At 40.3% G+C, this 22,739-nt stretch overlaps 1 protein-coding gene across 1 annotated transcript in view; it reads left to right on the top strand.

Moving 5' to 3' along the window:
* BMS1 (BMS1, ribosome biogenesis factor) overlaps positions 1-21,851 on the top strand; it is a 34,948-nt gene extending 13,097 nt beyond the window's left edge. The window contains exons 10-23 of the mRNA XM_006774528.2: positions 1,751-2,493; positions 4,411-4,512; positions 5,449-5,603; positions 8,308-8,389; positions 10,133-10,206; positions 11,769-11,945; positions 14,480-14,668; positions 14,760-14,940; positions 15,120-15,178; positions 16,136-16,258; positions 17,471-17,618; positions 17,938-18,113; positions 20,655-20,816; positions 21,336-21,851. Coding sequence (XP_006774591.1) covers positions 1,751-2,493; positions 4,411-4,512; positions 5,449-5,603; positions 8,308-8,389; positions 10,133-10,206; positions 11,769-11,945; positions 14,480-14,668; positions 14,760-14,940; positions 15,120-15,178; positions 16,136-16,258; positions 17,471-17,618; positions 17,938-18,113; positions 20,655-20,816; positions 21,336-21,566 — 2,602 coding nt within the window. The 3' untranslated portion in view covers positions 21,567-21,851. The remainder of the gene's footprint in view (positions 1-1,750; positions 2,494-4,410; positions 4,513-5,448; positions 5,604-8,307; positions 8,390-10,132; positions 10,207-11,768; positions 11,946-14,479; positions 14,669-14,759; positions 14,941-15,119; positions 15,179-16,135; positions 16,259-17,470; positions 17,619-17,937; positions 18,114-20,654; positions 20,817-21,335) is intronic.
* Positions 21,852-22,739: the final 888 nt, after the last annotated feature.

Here is a 22,739-nt window from a genome sequence, read left to right as displayed (position 1 = left end):
TCGTTATCTCCTGAGGGGTCCCAGATTGCGAGAGGGCACAGGCCGGGCTGAGGAACCCTCCCTTCCCCCCGAGGTGCACAAATTTCATGCACCGAGCCTCTATAATAATAAAAGGGTAGTACGCTTATTAGACCAGACAATCAAATGACCTTCCGGACGAAGCCTGGATTGCGAGGGCCGAGACAAGTCGCCGTGGCTGCAAGGGCCAAGCCCCTTGCACAAATTTTGTGCATCAGGCCTCTAGTTAAAAATAAATACTAATGAAGAAAAGAAATCATCTGCCTCTTAACTAGCAGATGGTATATAGCATGGTAGTTGAGTGCAATAGTTCTACTATTTGGGGAAAACATCTCTAAGCCTTAATTTTATAATCTCATAGTAGTAATGATTATTAAATGTGATAGTATACATAAACTATTTAGCATGATGCAGATAACAAGTATTAAAGATCCCTATTATGGTCAGTGTTATTAGTTATTTTCATTTTTAAATATTTTGGTCATCCTTGTCTACATGGACACTCTTAACATAGTTACAGTCATAATCAGATAAAATTTCTGTGTCTATATTATGAGCATTTCTTTTTTCTATAGTCTTTTTATATAGTCATTACTTTGTTATTGGTATATTTAACTATATAATCTCTCAGTACAATTTTTAGTATTTTTTCACAATTTTCTATAAACTACATTAAATAGTTTCATAAGTTTTTATTTTATCTCGTGAATTTAGCATTTCTTAAAAAGATTTTTTATTTTTAGGGAGAGAGGAAGGGAGCGTGAGAGAGAGAGGGAAAAAAATATTCATTGGTTACCTTCTGTACACCTCGTGCTGGGGATCGACCCTGCATCCCCAGCATGTGCCCTGACTGGGAATTGAACTGGAAACCTTTCAGTGCATGGATGACACCCAAGTGAGCCACACCGGCCAGGACTGGATTTAGCATCCTGATGATGACTCTTTATCAAGTATTGCATTGGTGATTTCAAAATGGCAATATTTTTTCTTTTTTTTTTAATCCTCATCCAAGGATATTTTTTTCATTGAGAGAGAAAGAGAAAGAGAAATTGATGTGAGAGAAACATCTATCAGTTGCCTCCTGTACCTGCCCCATCAGGGATCAAACGATGCCCCAATCAACCAAGCCAGCCGGCCAGGGAAAAATGGCGATGTTCTTAATTTGTTAGCTGGCATGCTTTAGCAAGGAGCTTTCATTTCTACCCCTTTATTTTAGTATCCTTGACAATGGACATTTTTGTTTATTTCATTTCTTACTATCCTGTTACGATCATTATTCTTTCAGTGCCTATGTTGTCCTTTTAGTCTGTCCTGTGTCGTTTTGGCACATTTCTTTCGCTCTTTGAGCACTTCCTGGCTGCTGACACAGCAGGATGTTCCAGGCTACTTTGTACTTTCCCTGCCTTGGACCTGTAGTTAGCCATTTTTCTAAGGATCACCTGTTCAGGCTTGGAAGTGATTAGTCTTCTAAAAGATCTATTAAGTTCTCGCTTCCATTTTGAACAGTTTTTCCCTAAAATTAGTCTTTTTCTTTTTTAAGTGTTGTTAGGGAACTGCGTATGAGTTTGCTTATTAAATATTATAGTATTTATTAAATCATTCCTTTCTGTACTGTGTCATTTAAAACCATCCCTTGACAGTGTTTTCTGCTTTGTATATTTATTGACTTGCCATTTCTAGATTAGCAGATTGTTTTACGTGTTGAATTATTTTGCTTTACTTGGCAATATAGGCTGTGGATGCCAAAAGAGGAAAAGCAAGTGGATTTAAAAACTGGTCGAGTACGTCGAAAAGCCATTTTTGGAGGCGAGGAAGATGAGTCTGGGGATAGTGATCCTGAAGATGATGAAGAAGTGCCTGAAGGTGACAGGTTGGAAAATAGCTCTAGTGATGAAACAGAAGAGGAAGAAGATGCTGAAGTGACCGGTAAAGTCTATATAGCTGACAAAGGTGCCAAACGGCAGAGACTTGAGATGGAAGAAGACACCGAGATAGATTTGCCAGCATTTGCTGACAGTGATGATGACCTGGAGAGGAGCTCAGAGGATGAAGGAGAAGTAGAGGAAGCTGATGAAAGCAGTGAAGAAGAGGGCTCCAGTGCAGGAGAGAGGGATATTTTAGACTCTGAGGCTTTAGAAAAAGGCAGTAAGCACAGTAATGGTCTGAGTGACCGTTGGAATCTGGAGAAGACAATGAAAAAAGCAGCCCTCACGACTTCAGATTCCGGCCATTGCACAGCTGAAGAGGCATTTGCATCTGAAGTTGAATCAGAAGGAAACTCCTCTCTCAGTACAGAGGAAATGGACTCGGAAAATGAAGCACTTATTAGGAAGAAGTTTCCAAAGCCTTCTCAAGTGGTCAGTGGTCAGAAACGGGGATCAGAGAGCTTAACTGATGAGGCCAGTGATATAGAAGACTTACTCAAAGAGGAAGAAGAGTACAAGGAAGCAAGCAATTATTCCACAGAAACTTCAGGTATTCCTAAATTTAATTTAACTGCCCTTATAAACTTGGCACTGACATATCCTATCTGATAAAAGAGTAATATGCAAATTAACCATTACTTTGTGACAAAGATGGTGGCGTTGATCGGAACCACAGAGCCGAAGGACACACAAGCCCTCAGGGGGGTGTGGACCCCAGCCCCGCGGAGGCCACAGCACTGGGCTGCTGGGGCCGGAGCCAGCAGACACACCCTGCATCCCTAGGTCCCCTCCTCTCATTTCCAGGAAATAAAATACCTGCTGTGCACCCACCTTTTGGTACAGCCCCTGCCCTTCGCAGTTGCCCCCTCCCCAAGCAGGCAGTGCCGTGTAGCTCCCGGGCACCTGTCTTCCCATATCTTACAGGGTCTAACGCGTGAAGGCAAAGTTAGGAATTCAGGCCCCTGATGTCAGCTTCTAGCTCTCAGGGCACCGCACCAGAGACCAAGGGGAGGGGGTGGGGAGGGTGGGAAGGAAGAAGGGGGAAAGGCACCAACCAGCAGTTGCTCTAGCCCTGCTGAAGTTTCACTTTTTATCTGTGGGTTTGCTCCTGGGTCCCGAACAAGCTTTCCTGGGATAAGTAGCTTTAGCAAGCAGGGGGACAGCTGGGTGCTGCAAGGTAAGGGCTGGTTGCACGGCCCGGGGTGCAGGACACGCTGCGGGGCACGGGGCCGGGAGACAATGTGAGGGGGAGTGCCTGGGCACCTCCTCCTATGTCTTAGCCACCACCTCCAGCCACCACTGCCACCGCCGCTGCCTCGGCTGCCTCCTCCCAGAGGTATTGTTGCAAACCCTCCTTCCTTCCCCCCACCCTCCGCCTGCAGGCGCCTCAGGAGCCCCCAGCCTCCCCAGGCACAAGTGCCTCTGTAGTGGCAGCAGCACGGGCACAGGGTGTGGAGTGTGCACCCTGCATGGGCAGAAGGGCCCACGGTACAGAAGTGCCAGCCATGCTGCAATCACGGGGTACACGCCATTGAAGGGAGACCCGAAGTTTTTCGGGAAGCTCAGATTGCGGTCTGGGCGGGGTTGGAGCCCTTCCCTGTGTGACCCCAGCCTGGGCCTTTCTGGGCACCCAGCGGGCTGGGCCACACCAGCTGCTTAGAGCAACAGACTCTCAGTTGTCACATTGGAAGGGGCCTAGGAATCCAGTTATCCAAGCCCCATTTTACAGTTGGGGCGAATGAGGTCCAGAGAGAAGGAGGGCCTCCCCAGAAGTCAGTCACTAAAGGCCAAACTGTAATGGCTCCCAATTCCTAATGTCCATTTTCCAGCATTACTCCAGTGCCCACAGACTGGCGAGGGGGCATTTGGGGGCGATCAGGCCGGCAGTTAGAAGCGATCAGACTGTCAGGCAGAGTGGTTAGGGGAGATCAGGCAGGCAGGTAGGTGAGCAGTTAGGAGCCACTGGTCCCGAATTTTGAGAGGGATATCCGACTGCCAGTGCAGGATCGGGCCTAAACCAACAGTCTGGCATCCCTCAAGGGGCCAGATTGGAGAGGGTGCAGGTCAGGCTGGGGGACCCCCCCCCCCCCCCCCACACACACACACAAATTTTATGCACTGGGCCACTAGTCTATAATAATAAAAGCATAATATGCTAATTAGACTGGACGTCCTTCCAAACGACCTTCCGGATAAAGCCAGGGCTGTGAAGGAAGCCTGGGTCTGGTGTGCCAGAGGGAAGACGGTGCCGGCAGCCGGGGGAAGAAAGTCCTACTCTTACATGAATTTCATGCATCGGACTTCTAGTTTTACAAATAAAACGTCTACATTTGGGGGTCTGCTATTTTGGATATTTGTTAACTTCAAATATTATACTTCAAAAAAGGATTTCAGGGTGATGAGCAGTGAGCCTGAAGTAGAGACGACAGATAAAACAGCCTTAATTGATTGGCATTGGTCTTTCCAGGTGCTCTCAAATGGAAGGAAGACCTTTCCAGGAAGGCAGCTGAGGCCTTCCTGAGGCAGCAACAAGCAACGCCAAATCTCCAGAAGCTTATTTATGGGACAGGTAAAAGCTCTGGTTCATATCTAGAAGCATCGTAGTTTCCTAGACTATTTCTGGAAAGGCAGTGAGAAAATTGGTTGGAGGTTTGAGTGATACTTGTGATATCAGTGAGATGTTTCTGGCTGTCATCGTTTGTATTTGGCCGGTGTTTTTATTCACCAGTTTGAGAACCATAATGGGTCCTATGAAATACATTTCTGGCTGTGCCATAAAGCTTTTTTTTTTAATTGAGTTTTTACAGAGAGGAAGGGAGAGGGATAGAGAGTTAGAAACATCGATGAGAGAGAAACATCGACCAGCTGCCTCCTGCACACCTCCTATGAGGATGTGCCCGCAACCAAGGTCCATGCCCTTGACTGGAATCGAACCTGGGACCTTTCAGTCCGCAGGCCAACGCTCTATCCACCGAGCCAAACCGGTTTTGGCATGCCATAAAGCTTTTGATGAGAATAGTCTTCATTATGTCATTTTGTCTCCTCTATACAAAGTCTTTTATGAGAATTTATTTTATGGTAGAATTTAGTGCCAAGAAAATACAAAGTGGTGAACTTTTCATTGTGGTCCCTAGTTACTACGTGATTAGAACAAGGCCAACAGTGTATATGTGAGCTAGGAGCATCGAAAGAGGAGGTAGGTGTGGACTGGTTTCCAGTCAGCTTTTGCTTAAGTTCTCTTAGTGACTAGGGACTCAGCATTCTTCCAGAGAAACTACGATAACTGAAAGTTCGGCCTGTAAATCCCTTCCCTGCCCCGACCCCTGTTACTCTCCCTCCTCAATGCACTCTCTGCTGCTGCCTTGCAGGAAGATAGCAGCAGCTCCCTGGCTTTTCTGACTCATGTGCTCAGGGACTCCACCATTCCTACCACAAACAGGGACCCTCGGTCCCAAGGCCTCTAGGGTGCTGATTTGTTCTCCCTTTTCCATCTTGGTGGTCTTAGTGACAGAGGATGATGAAGAAGATGACGAGGCCAGGGAGGAGCTTGGAGGGTTGTTTCGTGTCAGCCAGCCTGCCCGAGCGTGTAAGTACAAGGCTGACGCTCTGGACTGCTCCAGATTTCACTTGGAGGTGCCCCATGACTGGGATTTAGAGGAGGTAAGACTGAATGTGAATAGTATGTGTGATATATGAGACAATTGTTCTGAAAGGTCATGTGATTTTAATGTTGCCTACCTGTTATTTTGTAAAATAACAGGATATTGTCCCAGATGTTGGTGTGTATATTTCATGCATCCTAAACAATGAAATGTTCTAAGTTTAGTCGGACTATGTGCCTGTGTTATGGAGAAAAGGAAAATGTTCACCTTTTAGTATGGATAGTATTTGAAGCATTGCACATAAATTTTATACATTTAAAATATTTTGTTTTATAATTTGAATATAGTGTCCCTCATTTAGCAATTGTAATTTCTGCTGTTTATAAACAAGTAAATCTATTACGCTAGTGGTAGATTTTCTTTCTTGTTCACCACTCTCTGATTACACTGGAATTCATTCAGTTCTCAGACTTGCTAGGCTTACTCCCCTCTGTTTTCTCTTCTGGAATGTTCTTCTGATCTTCCCAAGCTGACTTCTTTTGATCATAAAATGTCATTTCTCAGAGAGCTCCAGTCATTTTCACATTAGCTATTTTAATTTATTGAATAGCATTAATGTACTTTATGAGGTATATTAACCATTTTTATGGTAAAATTTAATACAGATTTTAGAAGACCGCATAAAATAGTTGTTAACCTAATGAATGAATTACTAGGTGAGGACCCTGTGGCCACCGTGTGCCCATCCTAGTTATGGTCCTTCCCTTCCCTGCAGAAGGAACATGACTCTGTGGTAATCATCTCCTTCATCATTTCGTCCTTCAAGTTTGTATCATAAACACCATAGTTTACTTTTACCAGGTTTTGGGGGGGGGGGGATTGTTTTTCACTGTGTCTTTTTTTAAAAAATCTTTATTGTTGAAAGTATTACATATGTGCCCTTTATTCCCCCACTGGCCCCTTCTAGCCTGCTCACTGTGCTTTTTAAAGCTTTAAATATACGGTCCTTTTCTCTGCCCATCTCCCCCTCCCCTTCCATTTAATTTGTTTAAGAAACCAAGTATTTGGTGTGTAGTTTCTCATATTATGTACTTTATGAATTCCATTGTAACCCTAGGGGCAGTTTGTCAGGCTCCTCTGTCCTCTGTGTTTCTAATAGAGTGGTACAGAGAAATAGCAATAGAACTCCGTGATGATGGAAATAACTTATATATGAACTGTCCAATGTGGCTACTTGTGGCTGTTGAGCACTTTATATGTCTAGTGAGACAGAAGAACTAAATTTTCAATTTTTAATTTTATTTAATTTTTGTACTTGGTGTGAGATGAATATGACTTACTCTTTTGCATATGGAAATCAGTTGTCCTAACGCTATTTGTTGAAAAGACTCTTTTTCCCCTTTACCTTGTCTTGGCACCCTGGGCAAAAAAAATCACTTGACCATAGATATGTGGGCTTATTTATGGACTCTTAATTGTATTCCATTGTTCTATGTCATTCCTTGTGCCTGTTTTGATTACCGTCCTTTCATAGTAAGTTTTGAAATTGAGAAGTGTGAATCTTCTAGCTTTGCTTTCTTTTTAAGTTGTTTAATCTAATCTGGATCTCGGGTTTTCTGTATTTTAAGATCAGTTTTTCCATTTCTTCAAAGAACCAGCTGGGATTCTGACAGGGATTGCACTGAATCTATACTTCAGAAAGTATTGCTATCTTAGCAATATTAAGTTTACTGATCATTAACATGGGATGCCTTTGCATTTATTTGGATTTTAAATGTCTTTCAAGAATGTTTTGTAGTTATCAGAGTATAAGGTTTGCACTTTTGTTGAATGTATACGTAGCATCTTATTCTTTTTGATACTATTAAAAAAGGAACTGTTTTCTCAGTTTCATTTTTGGATTTGTTATTCCTAATATAGAGAAATAAAATTTATTATTCTATACTAATCTAGTATTTTACAACCTTGCTAACCTCATTGATTGATTAGTTAGTTCTGCTGGTTTTTCAGTGGATTCCTTAGGATTTTTTGTAAACCAGATTATATCAGCTGTTAATAGAGACAGTTTTCCTTTCTAAACTGGATGTCTTTTATGTCAATTTATTGCCTAATTGCCGTGGCTAGGACATCTAGTACAGTGTTAAATAGAAGTGAGAGCAGATAGACTTTCCTATTCCTGATCTTAGGGGGAAAGCTCTCAGTCTTTCATCATTAAATATGCTAGTGATGAGTTTTAAATGAATGTCCTTTACCATGTTGAGGAAGTTTCCTTCTATTCCTAGTCAGTTGTGTGCTTTTCATGGAGGTTCTGATTTGTTTGGTCTTTGGTTCCCCTAAGTCAGTGATTAAGCTTAATGAAGTAAGGATCATCTGGGAACAGCTTGCCTATAAAACTTCTTGGCTTAAGATAGATATGTTCAGTAAATGTTTAGTGAGTGAGTGTAGGCATGAAGGAATGAATAAATGAACAGACTTGCTTTTGCATGCATTGTAATCATGCTAGCCTCAAGGCTACTTTTTGAGAATTAGGTTGCGTATGAAAAACATGATTCATAACCAAAAATATGATTCAGTTGAAAGCCAAACAGCCACAATAAGTCTGGAGTAGCAAATAGTAAGTTAAAAATGCTGTTTAACTGCATTGCCTTAAGAACACTAATAAACTTTGAAAATCTGTTGAATTAGTAAATGTCTGTTTACTTACGAGGTCAGTGGCTAGTAGGACTTTGCCTGTCTAATGAAGTGCTGATGTTTCTGTGTAGGTTATGAACAGTATCAGAGATTGCTTCGTGACTGGGAAGTGGGAAGAGGATAAAGATGCAGCCAAGATCTTAGCAGAAGATGGTAAGTAAAGGGATGTGTCCTTTCTTATAAGTACCGTGCGCTAACCGATTGCGCCACTGGAGCTCCAAGGATGTGTCCTTTCTTTTTTAAGCTTTTTAAAATTTTTATTTATTAAAAAAAATTTTTTTATTGATTTCAGAGAGAGAGAGAGAGAGAGAGAGAGAGAGAAACATCAATGATAAGAGAATCATTGATTGGGAATTGAGCCTGTAACCCAGGCATATGCCCTGACCGGGAATCGAACCGTAACCTCCTGGTTTACAGGTTAACTCTCAACCAGTGAACCACACTGACCAGGCAAAGGGCTATATTCTTCAACAGAGATTACCTTCTTTAAAAGTTCCTCAATATTTTAGTGGTTGAAAATAGTCAATTGTGAAATGCTTTGGGGAACACTGACAGGGTTATGGGTAATACTCTGGTTCTTCCTTCCATGGTGACCTTATTTTCTCTCCCTGGTTAGCTGACTAATTAGATAAAGACCTTGAAGAAAAGTGGGAAACTTTCCATAAATTTTATCATGTATTTGTTAAAAATAGATTTGTGTGTGTGTAAAAAATGTACTCATGCAAGAGTAGGCCTTCCTTCCTCCGGATGCTGGCACCGCCTTCCCTTGGGCACCTGGGACCCAGGCTTCCCTTGCAGCCCCAGCTTTGTCCGGAAGGACGTCTGGTCTAATTAGCATATTATGCTTTTATTTTTATAGATAGCTGAGAGGAACAAAGGAAACATGTATACTCAATCTTTTCCAGACCAGAAATTCTTGGTGGCTATTTGTATTGTAATTGTGTTAAGGGAGAATTGGTGTCTTAATAATATTGAGTCTTCCTTTCCAAAAACATGTTACCCTTTGTTTGTTCAGTAGATAATGCCTTCTTCACTGGGTCAAGTTGAAAAATGTAGTTAAGTCATGTAAAGTACTCAGAGCAGTGCCTGGAATGTAAAACACTTGAAAGTGTTAGCTAACATTAGTCCATGTGCCCTTTGGTAGCATAGTGAAGCCTTTATAATATTTAATTAAAAGTCTTGTACATTTTTTAGTTTATTTCTAAATATCCTATTTTTTGTTTTTATTACAATAGAATCTTCCTATCTTTTATTTCCTTTGGCTCTTTGGTTCTTTGACTCTTTCTTATATGAAAATGTTTTAATATCTTTCTGAAGTTGCCTCCCAGAGGACTTTTAACTTGTCTGTTTCTTTTAAGGGTAATATTCATAACTAAACTTAGAGCTTCAAAAACAACTGAATGACTTAATGGGCTCTTCATGTGGGCTCAGCACTGTTTTAGGTACTACTCTTATAATCTAAGATTTTTCCCTTAGTATGTCATCATTGTGTTGAGCTTACTGGTGAGACTCTTTTTCACATGTGCTTGTTATCTAAGCCATGGCTTTTCAAGTCACTCTTGACATTTCTGGTTTTTGGGGTCTCATCTGCAGGGCCACTCATGCCACCTCTGTGTGCATCTCTGCTATAGTGTCAGTTACCTATACTGGAAAAATAGCTCTCGGTTGTGTGGGATATTAAAGGAAAGTATGGAAATGTGGATTGGGCTTGTTTACTTAAACTGAACAGGTTATGTAATATGGTTTAACAGTCCTGCCTTCTTCTGGGGTGCGTAGTGTAGGAATTGTAACAATGAAGTTTGGGATGCAGAACGCACTGTCCACCTGGAGCTGGTAGTACTAGGGTGTCATATGTACCCTATTCAGAGATGAGTCATTTGGATGTTCTTTTCCCAGAGGAGCTCTATGGTGATTTTGAAGACTTGGAAACAGGGGACGTGCACAAGGGAAAATCAAGCCTGGATACTCAGGTATGACTTTGCCAGGTGGCTGTCAGCCACTGGTCCTATAACTGTGGTCAGTATATTCTGAGATAGGCCTATTTTGAGACATTCTAATCTTGTTGTCTATGTAGATTAGAGACTGGATGGATTCCTTCCTGAAAACATGGAGGGTGGGGACAGATCAAAGGTTATTGATTTACTTGTTATTCTTTCTTTCTATGTATATAAAATGTCTTTATTGATTTTCAGAGAAAAGAAGGGAGAGGGAGAAAGAGATAGAAACATCAGTGACGAGCCTTAACTGATTTGGCCCAATGGATAGTGCATTGGCACTTGGACTGAAGCGTCTTGGGTTTGATTCTGGTCAAGGGCACCTAGCTTGGTTGTAGGCTAGATCCCCAGCCCAGATCGGGTTGCCTGCAGGAGGCAACCAATCAGTGTGTCTTTCTCACATCGATGTTTCTCTCTCTTGTCCCCCCCCCCCGCATTCCAATCTCTAAAAATCAATGGAAAAAATACCCTCTGGTAAGGATTAACAACAACAACATAAAAGAAACATCAATGATGCGAGAGAATAAAAAATCAGCTGCCTCCTGCATGCCCCCTCCTGGGGATCGAGCCTGCAACCCGGATATATGCCATGACCGGGAATTGAACCTTGACCTGGTTCATGGGTTGACGCCCAACCACTTAACCGCACAGTGTCTGGGCTACTTGTTATTCTTGATTTTTGGAGTGACACCTATTACCTCTTGCTGTTATGATTCTTCAGTCATTGAAAGTTTTAGCTCTTGGGTCACTGTCTTCCTCTCCACCATTATTTTTGCCATCATTCTCCTGTTCTTAAATCATATGTGGAATCTAATGAACAAAATAAACTACAAACAAAATAGAATAGACTCATAGGTAAAGAATTGTCAGAGCGGAGGGGATTCGGCAGCTGGGTGAAAAAGGTGAAGGGATTAAGCAAAAAAAAATCATCAAACCTCATAGACACAGACAATAGTATGGTATTTACCAGAGGGAAGGGTGTGTGTGGGGGGGGAGGGGGCGGAGCGTTGAGCAGGTCGGGGTAGGTAGAAGAAGGTATAGGGGAGTTAAATGGTGATGGAGGGTTGACTTGGGATGGTGAACAAATAATAAAATATACAGAATTTGTATTATAGAAATGTACACCTGGAACTTATATAATTTCATTAACCAATGTCACCCCAATAAATTCAAAAGAAAGAGGGGAAAAAGAAGAAAATATTCATATCTAAGCAAAAAAAAAATCCATTTAGAAAAACCAATTCTCTGTTATCCCTCAGATTTTTTAGAACAGTATCTGGGTGGGGACACTTGCTGCTATTTTATTCACATTTGGCATTCCCAGACAGACTAAGGAATTGCAGTTCATTGTAATGCAGATGTCTAAAAGTCTCTTGTGGCAATACATGTTATTTAAAGCTCAAGGCTGTGTTTTGTTTTGTTTCATGATGATCATAACTTAGATTTTTGCAGCTCAGTAGAACTTTTTAAATCTGCTTTAAAGCTAAAGAAAATATCTCCACAAACTTTTACAAAATTTTCTCTTCTGGAAATTTAAGACTGAAGATGTAGAGGAAGAAGTTAAGGAAGAAATTGACTCCTCTGCAGAGGAAAGTGCCAAGAAAAAGCATTTGGATAAGAAGAGAAAATTGAAGGAGATGTTTGATGCAGAGTATGATGAAGGAGAAAGCACGTACTTTGATGATCTTAAAGGGGAAATGCATAAACAAGCACAGGTAAGAAAACTCAGATCCCGTTAGCCTCATTTCGAGGCTGTAATACAGTGTTGTGAATCCTTAACTTCTTTAGCTCTCTGCTCCCTGATCTACTTCTGTGCTTCTCGTTTGGACTCCAAGGTCGAGGTGAAGATGAGTGTGTACATTCGTGTTTATTCATGCAGTCCTCTGTTTCTGCAAGAAATCAGAAGATACCAGTTCCTGTTTTGTACCAAGAATTAAGTGTGAGGAAACAGAAATGGCTGAGACACTGCCACCACTTTTGAGGATCTCACTGTGTAGTTATTTGAGGCAGTGAGTTTATTTAAATGCCAGCGTTGCCTTGGCATTCATATTACTGCTCCCTAGAACCATAATGAAATCATTTGAATGGGTAGGTGATTCTTGGCCTGTGTGGCTAATGCACACACCATTGTCTTCAGGAAGGGTTGTCTGAAACTCACCTTGATCAGAGTTCAGGAGTATTTTGAGTTAAGGGGAGATAAAAAGGGCATGTGGAATGCTGAAAGGGAGCTAGTCTAGCTCTCCTGCCTGGAGATGCTGACCTCACTCTGAAAGACACAAAGTTGTGTGCACAGTTGATGGGGAGTGGGCACAGGAGCCTCTGTAAACTGTAACACACTATGCCTTTTGCAAGGTAAGTATATCATTTGTGAAAATGTGATCAACCTAGACCTTCATCTAGTCAAAGAAGGATCTGCTGGTTAGTCATTAACATGGTGTCTCAGGTCTGTACTGACCTCATACAGACCGTGACTAAGAAATGTAAAGTTAGTTCTGAAGTCTGCTTCAGGCATTTACAATTTAATTCACCTAGAACCTCATGGGCCATTGTAAAGGTCTTGACGGGCTTACTCAGTGGAATGGGGCCCATTTGAGCAGAGGATAGATGTATGTGATCTAATTACCTTGAGAGGGTTGCTCTGGCAAGAGTTTGGTAAGATTAAATAACACATACTGCGGGATGGGGAGGTATGTGGTAGTGGAGGTGAAAGAAAATCAAATTCTGGGTATACTTTGCTTGAAAAGTAGACCCATATGATTTCCTAAATATGGGGGTTGTGAGAGAGAAACTAAGGATGACTTCCTGGAAGAACTGAGTTTTCATAAGTAAGATCGAAAAGCTCTAGTTGGTATAGGTTTGTCTGGGAAGATGAAGTTTAGGTCTGTTAGGTTGGGGTCATTTTTCAGACAAGTAGAGTGTCCAGCTGGGAGGGGTTGGAGCCAGGGTCTCAGAGCTAGATGCTACTTAAAGCCCTGATATGGATAGGACGACGAGGGAGTGAGTGTAGAGACCAGAGGAGAGGTCCAGTACTGACACTGGGTGCCCATTGCCAGGCTGGCAGAGAGGAGGCAGCAGTGGGGATGGAGCAGTGCTCAGGAGACCTAAGAAATCTAGGAGAACACCAGGTGTGCTGGAAGCTACTACAGAAGGAAATGAGACATTATTTCAAATCTTGCTGATGTGTTAACTATAATTAAGACAAAATTCACCACTAGATTAGGAATGTTGAGGCCTTTATGTGACTACAAACATTTTTATCGAGTGTGGGTTAAAGTCCAGTTTTAGGGAATTTAAGAGAATGGGAGAAGAGGAAATGGAGACTGCAACTATAGAAAACTTCTGTGGCAATTTTCTTCAGAAAAATGGGATTCTAGTTGAAAGAAGAGTTAAAAGGAAGTTTTAAGATGAGAAAAATAATAGGTAAGATATATTGGAATGAAGTCCAGGAGTGGATGATACCTAGTGTATAAGTGAAATTGAATAGACAGACGCGAGCGGCAAGGGATGGAGGAGTGGGAGGGTGGGGGACCTGATCAGTCCTGATCACTAGCCAGGCCTACGGACCCCACTCATTCATGAATTTCGTGCACTGGGCCTCTAGTATAATCTATAACAACCACCCAGTAGAACTCTGTGCTGTACTGTATTGTAGCCACTAGCCACATGTTGATTCCACTTGAAATGTGACCAAGGAACTGAATTTTAAAATTTTTATTTAATTTTAATAATTTCAATTTGAAAAGCCATCTGTGGCTACCATATTGAACAGTGTAGAGCTATAATGAAAGGCTAGACATGGGTGTAAATCCTGGTAGAGAGGTTGAGTGTTGAAGTTCTTGTAGATGCTTAACTTTTGAGTAAATTAGGAAACAGCAGCCAAGAATGAGGTGAGGGCTTGGATATTGGGTGATTGAAGAAAGGAGAAAAAGTGTGAAATAGTTATTTGGAGAGTAAAAAAAGCAAGTGTGTACTGGGGAAGTTGAGGGTGTTTGCTAATCACCATTACGGCTCCTTTCTGTGTTGCTGACGTTTGCTGTATATTGGAACAGCAGAGAAGAAAATTATTGAGACATATCCTGAACAAACTGTGAAGATAGAATATATAACATTTTTAATTAGGATAAAGCCTAAATAATTCTGCTTATAGATTATTTTGAAATAGCTCATTTTTTATATATTAACCTTATGTTTATTAAAGATGACAGTATTGTGGGTTTCTTACTGTGTTTTCCCCCCCTCTCTTATATAGCTTAACCGAGCAGAATTTGAAGACCAAGATGATGAAGCCAGAGTTCAATATGAGGGTTTTCGACCTGGGATGTATGTCCGAATTGAGATAGAGAATGTCCCCTGTGAATTCGTGCTTAACTTTGATCCCCATTACCCAATTATTTTGGGTGGTTTGGGCAATAGTGAGGGCAGTGTTGGATATGTACAGGTAGGTACCCTTTGCTGTGTGATATGATCATTGAGGTTTTTTTGGACATACTTTCACCGAATAATCTTATTGAAATCTCTTCTCCCCTCAGTTGCGTCTGAAGAAACATCGTTGGTATAAGAAAATTCTCAAGTCCCGAGATCCAATCATTTTTTCTGTAGGGTGGAGGAGGTTTCAGACCATCCCACTGTATTATATCGAAGACCACAATGGAAGACAAAGACTTCTAAAATACACCCCTCAGCACATGCATTGTGGAGCAGCCTTTTGGGGTAAAATGTGATTAGAATAATTTGCCTTTAGGTTAATTTAAACATTTAAGCTTTATCATTATAGTTTCCATTTTATGAAATCCCAATTCTCTCTTTTTTTTTGGATTGGAGTATATATGCATGTAAAATAGATACTAACTTTTGTGGTTCACTATATATTTTTTCCTGTTTTATTCAAGGTCCTATTACTCCACAAGGAACTGGATTCTTGGCAGTACAGTTTGTCGATGGCACAACAGTAAATATCTCGGATGTTTTATTTTATATATTGTGTTTGAGATATATCTTAAATATGGAATATGTACATGATACTTTAAGTGGAAAATTGCTCGTTTTTAGTGTGTATAGTAAATTGCTTTGCTTTTAATTTTCTTGCATCTTTTTAAGTAGATTGTGGGAGTAAAGAAGAGGGAGGTAGAAGAATTGTAATGGTACTAAGGACATTTTATATTTTTATGTACTTTTTGGATGTGTTTTTCTAAAAATATGTAAGCAGTATTCACCATGTGCTAAGTACTATACTATACTAATACTATTCTAGGTTTTGGGGATGTGTCAGATACTAACTAGACATAAGGCTACACCCTGTAATGTTGGGTTAGCAAAATATGTTCACACCGTCTTCATGTGATCAATCAGAGTGGGTTTTATTGGCCCCATTTATCAGAAAAGAAAACAGAATACAGTGGGGCCTTGACTTATGAGTGTCCTGACTAACGAGTTTTTTGAGATACCAGCTGTCTCAGCCGATTTTTTTGCATTGAGTTGACAGAGTAATTTGAGTTAATGAGCTCCTTAACGAGCTCGGTCTCTGAACGAATTAAGCTTGTAAGTCAAGGCCTCACTGTAGTGAACAGATGGAACCCACCCTGGAGGTCTGAAATTTAATTTCTTAAACAATATAACCAAACTTTCATGTTCCTTTTTATCTCAGATAAGTCATTGTTGTGAAACTATGTTACTGTGAGATCACCCTCATTCAGGAAAATACTGCAGACATCAACATTAGTTTGGCTTATGTTCATTATAGTTTCAGATTGCTTTTGTTAAAATACTATTTTGCATGTTCAGATATTCTTTTTTCTTAGCTAATTGTAAGTGAAGTGCACTTTGCTAATTTATTGTATCACAGAATTGTAGTTGTTCTCTTGCCGATATTATTCCTGTATTCAAATTTTGGGGGTTTCCTTTTTAGCCTGATTTCAGGATAGCTGCCACAGGAACTGTTCTTGATTTGGATAAATCCATAAAAATTGTGAAGAAATTAAAGCTAACTGGTTTTCCATATAAAATTTTCAAGAATACTTCATTCATTAAGGTCTGTATATTTACATATTTATAAATGTATATTATAGGGATGGGCAAAAGTAGGTTTACAGTTGTGAGTATACAGTTTATTCTTGTATTTATTTATACTAGAGGCCCGTTGCAGGAAGATTCCTGCAAGAATAGGGCTTCCTGGAGCAGATTGTGCCGCCTATCCTCGCCACCCGGGGCCACACACAGGGGCCCGGATGGCAGCTCGCACTGGCCCGCCCTACCTGCAGTATGCAAATTAGCCATCTTTGTTGGTGGTTAATTTGCATATCACTCTGATTGGCTGGTGGCATGGCGAAAGTATGGTCAATTAGCATCTTTGTCTTTTATTAGATAGGATTATAACTGTAAATCTACTTTTGCCTCCCCCTTGTATTATTAAAGGAGCAGTGAAATACTTCTAAAATGTAGGTCTAATGTTTTCAGAAAAGGAATTTAAATAAACTTGGTCTTAGATATTTTCAGTTTACTAGTACTTTTTTCTGTTGGTTTCTGTGTTACTTAAATATGCTCAGCAATCTTAAGGTGAAGTAAAATAGAGATAGTTAGTAATTGAGGCTATTACTTCCAGTGAGACTGTCATAGAGCTAATATGTGTAATCTTTCATTGGGCTTTGTTTCCTGCCTTTTGGGTTTGTGTTAAGAAAAGAGAAAAATCATAGATTTATCAGACAGACTAGTAGAAAAATAGACAAAGCCATTCTCAACATACTTGTGGACAAGGGTATAGAGAGATGGACACTTAAGTGGTATAACATCGGAGGGTGGTTTGACGTTTATTGAAACTTTCATTGGTGGGTATTCCCACTAACACAGAGTTAAGATGATTATAAGATGTTCTTACAATATATCATTTATCTAGCTCTTTGTTTTCTGAGTGTGTGCACCTAAGTAATAGGAAATGAGCTGGACAACCGAGGCTATCCAGGTTAGTTCAGACTAACAGATATCTTCTATTCGATATCAGTGATGAGCATGATAATGAGCCCACAATAGATAACATTTGTATCTTAATGTTATTTTGGGGAAAATAAAATAGAGTTGTCTTCTTTTTAATCTAGTAATTCCACTTAAGGGGGAAATAGTTTGATTATTACCTTTATCACTCTTCAGTGAGTTCTGTTTTATAACCAAGGATGTAGTTATGAACTAAGAAGTAAAGTATCTGATTTTGTGTGTGTGTATTTTTTTACATATATATATATACCTGTAGGGAATGTTTAATTCTGCCTTAGAAGTGGCCAAATTTGAAGGTGCTGTGATCCGCACTGTCAGTGGAATAAGGGGACAGATCAAGAAAGCTCTCCGAGCTCCCGAAGGCGCTTTCCGGGCCACCTTTGAGGACAAGTTGCTGATGAGTGGTAAATACCTTTCTATTGATTTCCATCTAGTGTGGGTTAGAAGTTGCAGTTCAGGTCTTTAGAAAGCTGGGGTCAGCTCCAGCTCTTCCAGTTGGAGCATCATTGCAGTGTGCCAGGTCACGCTGTATCTGGGGCCATGTGATTCACAACCAGTAAAAGTTTTGTGATGTTCAAGAGTACATAGTTCACTTGGTAAAGTCTGTCTTCAAATTCTGTGCAACCAGCTTGAGAAGTTTGGGGTGAATGTTTTGTTCTTTGTTTGACATGTGGATATGAACCTTCTTCTGAAAATGTTAAAGTAAATTTCCTCTCTTTCCAGATATTGTCTTCATGAGAACTTGGTATCCTGTCTCCATTCCAGCCTTCTATAACCCAGTAACATCTTTGTTGAAACCAGTTGGTGAGAAAGATACCTGGTCAGGAATGCGGACAACTGGTCAACTCCGGCTTGCCAATCGTATCAAACTGAAGCCCAACAAGGATTCTCTGTATAAGGTACAGTCACGCATGTGCTCTCTAGATGGGTCGTCCAGATGCTTTGTATGTAACATTTCCTGTGCTTTGAATTTTCAAGTAGAGAGTCTAACATTAAATTTGAATGAACATGTTGTATGTTTATAGACTATTTTAGAAGAAACATTGCAAAGCAGTAATAATTGTTTCTGTGATTTGGAAAATAGACTTAAACTTTTCATTGTATATTTTGGACTTTTTTTTTCCCCACCACATATACTTACTACTTTTAAAAATAATATGCTAATTCTTATTGAAGCAATGTGGGTTTAGGGGAAAGTTTTTATTGAAATGTTAACATACATACAAAAAAGTATACAAATAAGAAGTGTATACCTCAATGATTTTAACACACTCAGCTTGCCATCACCTGGATGAAGCAATAACTTACCAGCACAACAGAAGCCCCCCGTGACCTTTCCCAGTCACATCTCCTCCACCTCAAAGACACTCACTGTCTGATTCTGACTCCTGACATGTAAATTAGGTCTGCCTGTTTTTGAGTTTTATAAAATAGAGCATATATTTTGCCTGGCTTCTTTCAGTAGTATTATGAAATTCGCTCATGTTCTTGTATGTAGCAGACATTCATTTGTCGTTATTGTCTAGTAGAATTCTTTTATATGATGATGTCAGTTTATCTACTGATGGAGTTTAATTTCAATATTTGGCCATTATAAATGCTGTTCTGAGTACATATGTATGACTTGTTTGGTGTGCACGAGCACCCATTTTTGTTGCATAGGTCCCCACGAGTGGGGTTGCCAGATTACAGAGCAGCATGTGTTCTGCTTCAGCGTATGATGCCTGTAGTATTTTGGAGTCATACCCAGTGAGGCTCCCACTAATAGCTACCAGAGTTCTGGTTGGTCCATATCCTTGCCAGTCTGGCTTCATCAGTACTTTTTTATTTTAAGTTCTTAGTATCTGTCTGGATTCCCATTTTCATTTAGATTTTGGTCTCAAAACTTCCATTTTTTTCTTTGCAGGTTAACATTACATTTGAAAAGAGTTGTTTTAATGCAGGATATTTAATTGTTATATAATAAGATGGTAGTGCAGGGTATCAGTCTGATCTCTGCGTAAGTCAGAAGGTCTCTGGGCATTACTTTTTCTTTCTTTTTAAAAAGTTTTTAAATACGTTTTTATTGAGTTCAAAGAGAAAGAGGGAGAAGGAGAAAGAAACATCAGTGATGAGAAAGAATCATTGATTGGCTGCCTCCTATACGTCCCCAACTGGAGATCAAGCCTGCAACCAGGCATATGCCTTGACCAGGGATTGAACCTGTGACCTCCTGGTTCATAGGTTGACGCTCAACTGTCTGAGCTACACTGGCCAGGCTTGGGCATTACTATTTCTTTAAAATAGTTCATAAGATTTTGAACCATGTTATATTCATGTCTCTTAGAATATGCTGCCCTTCAGCTCCTGGCACCTCTTGTCCAGTCTGTGGTGCTTACTCTTTTTGAGAAGGTGATTTCTCTTATTTCTTTCATTCTAAAGCATTTTAGTTTCTTAAAACAGAATATTGAATATTGCTATAGATGATGTCTTTAATAATTCTGGCTCCACACTCCTTTTCAAGTCTCTTTTTAAAAAAAATATATATTTTATTGATTTTTTCACAGAGAGGAAGGGAGAGGGATAGAGAGTTAGAAACATTGATGAGAGAGAGACATCAATCAGCTGCCTCCTGCACGCCCCCTGCTGGGGATCAAGCCCACAACCCAGGCATGTGCCCTTGACCTGAATCAAACCTGGGACCCTTCAGTCCGCAGGCCAACGCTCTATCCACTGCTAGAGCAATAATAAATTTAAGGACATAGAGAAATATTGCTTTATATAGTTGATGTTGACCTTGGTAAAGATGTAGGGTAAAACTCTCTACTTATTAACTAGTTCTGAGGCAGTTAACAATTTTAGTCATCTGAATTTAAGCATAGAATTTAGATTACTTTAAAATCTGAAAGTAGAGCTTACACTGCATTCATTTGTTGCTTAAATCTCCGTTTTCTCAGCTGGCCTTCCATTAGAAATAGAACAAAGTTAAACTTCTCAGTGAGAATCGGGTGAGGAGACTGGTTCTGAGGAAGAACTATGTCCTTAAGTCCAGAGAGGCTGATAGTAAAGATGAACGGTGAGATTATTCTTGTTCGGCTAGAAAAAAACACCTCAGTGCTCCAGAGATAAGGCCGGACTTTTCCATTTAAAGAGACTTTGGATCTTTCTATCTGCTCTGTAAAGACTCCCACAGTACATATTGTAGTAATAGGCACATTTGAATTCTTGGGAAGAATTGCAAATATTCTATATATTTCTCTGTTTCGCCTAGAATTATGCATGTCTTTTGAGGCAGTCCATGTTTGATGTATGATTGAATCCTTATTTCTGATTGTCAGCAGATTCTGGTGTTACTAATCTTGTGGGGAAAGTCAACAATCATTGAGAAGATTTTAAGCAAGTTTTAAATGCATGTAGGTCATAATTTATATCAATCTTTGCTTTTTTTGTTTGTCTTTCAGCTGATTGTGAGGCAAAAGAAACATTTTAATTCACTACACATTCCGAAAGCCTTACAGAAGGCCCTGCCCTTTAAGAACAAGCCTAAGACCCAAGCAAAGTCAGGCAAGATACCAAAGGACAGGCAGAGACCAGCTGTCATACGGGAGCCTCATGAAAGAAAGGTACTGTCAATGAATGGCTTACTGCACATTGCATTTAGATGTGAAAATAATGCTTTCAGTAGCACACTTGGCATATCCACTGTGTTCTCATTTTTCATCAGAAAGGATAAGGGCCAGAGTAATTCAAGGCCCTAAGAACTGGAAGCTAGAGGAAAACTAGAGTCCATTTCCCTTCTGTTCAGCTATGCTCTGTCTCATGCATTTTGATGGGAAGAATTGGCACACAGCTGACGAATCACTCTGTGTTAATTGGTTGTACATAGTATCCAAGAGTGACTAACAAAGGTAATTTTGTGGTGAAGGTCATTAAAGTATTTTGCTAAGTAAATAGCCTCCCACATATAGCTTCATGCAAATTATAATTTCCTAATTCAGTATAAATTTCACTAGGTTAACATCCATTTGTATCATAAATGGATCCTAGTTTTTGTAGTCAGTTTTGATACCGTGGCCCTTAGAAGGCAGGCCCGCAGTAAGTGTAAGGATATTCTGATGCTCACTGGGTGTTGTCCTTGTCAGGTCCTTGCGCTGCTGGATGCTCTGAGCACAGTGCACCGTCAGAAGATGAGGAAGGCCAAGGAGCAGCGGCACCTGCACAATAAAGAGCACTTCAAAGCAAAGCAGAAGGAGGAAGAAGAGAAACTGAAGCGGCAGAAGGATCTCCGGAAGAAGCTCTTTCGAATTCAGGGTCAAAAAGAAAAAAGAAATCAGAAGTCCAGCCTGAAGGGGCCTACGGAGCAGTTGAAATGAGCTCCAGACTGTCATTGGGTCTGCAGGGATGGGTGGTTTCAAGTATTGTAGCCCTTGTCAGTGACAGGTAGGGGCACTAGAGCCAAGAAAGATTTCTGCTGGATTCATCTCCCATACTGTGCCTTTGAGAAGAGAAATGGAAATCTGCTGATAGGATACCTGTTTGTTCTCAACATCTGGGTTATGTCAAGATTTAAAGCAGTATAATTTGTGCCCAGCCAGTGTGGCTCAGTGGAGCATCAACCTGTGAACCAGGAGGTCAGGGTTCAATTTCTGGTCAGGGCATATGCCCAGGTTGCGGGCTCGATCCCCAGTAAGGGGCATGCAGGAGGCAGACAATCAGTGATTCTCATCATTGATGTTTCTATCTCTTCCTCACCCTTCCTCTCTGAAATCAATAAAAATATATTTAAAAAGTAATAAAGCAATATAATCTGTGGTTTTGTAGATTCTCTCACATTTCTCTTAAATTTTTTGTACATAAAAAATGATTAGAATTTAGTTTTGGCTTAATGTTTTCATTAGGGATGGATGCCTGATGATTGTGGGTACTTTATCACCTTCGTGCGTCTTCCAGAAGGGGGGGATATTAACTTCAAACCTCAGCTTTCAAGTAAAGTTATGGAGAAGGATGAAGGGTACAGCACAGCTGAGTTTCCTGCAGGCCACACGGCGTGCAATAGTGCACCAACCCAGCTACAGATGGGAGAATTCAACAGCTTCTGTGAAGCCAGACTTAGAGACTTGCAAAAATGTAAAACTGTTACTTTCCTACAAATGGTTTTGCTTTTAAAAATGTTTTTCACAAGAATATGCTATTTATGTTATCGTATAATAAACTATTTTTTGTTCTTTTAAGACAAATTATTAAATTTTTCTTAGCTCTAATTTATTATGTAGTAAAAATTGATAGCTACAACCCACACAAAAACTCTGAGGACCTCAGTCATCTGTAGTTGAATTCTGTTTTTATACCATGTGGTCAGTGAAGATGCTTGAAATGATTTCAGTATTCTTGAATTTAAGACTTATTTTGTATCCTAACATGTGGTCTATCTTTGAGAATGTCCCATGTGCACTTGAGAGTAATGTATATTCTGCTTTGGGATGAAATGTTCATTGATATTAATTTAAAATCAATTAAATCTATCCAATTCAGAGTGCCAATTAAGG

Source organism: Myotis davidii, unplaced genomic scaffold (genome assembly GCF_000327345.1).
Source record: "Myotis davidii unplaced genomic scaffold, ASM32734v1 scaffold808, whole genome shotgun sequence".
Taxonomy (NCBI): domain Eukaryota; kingdom Metazoa; phylum Chordata; class Mammalia; order Chiroptera; family Vespertilionidae; genus Myotis; species Myotis davidii.
This window is presented reverse-complemented; position numbering and strand designations above follow the sequence as displayed.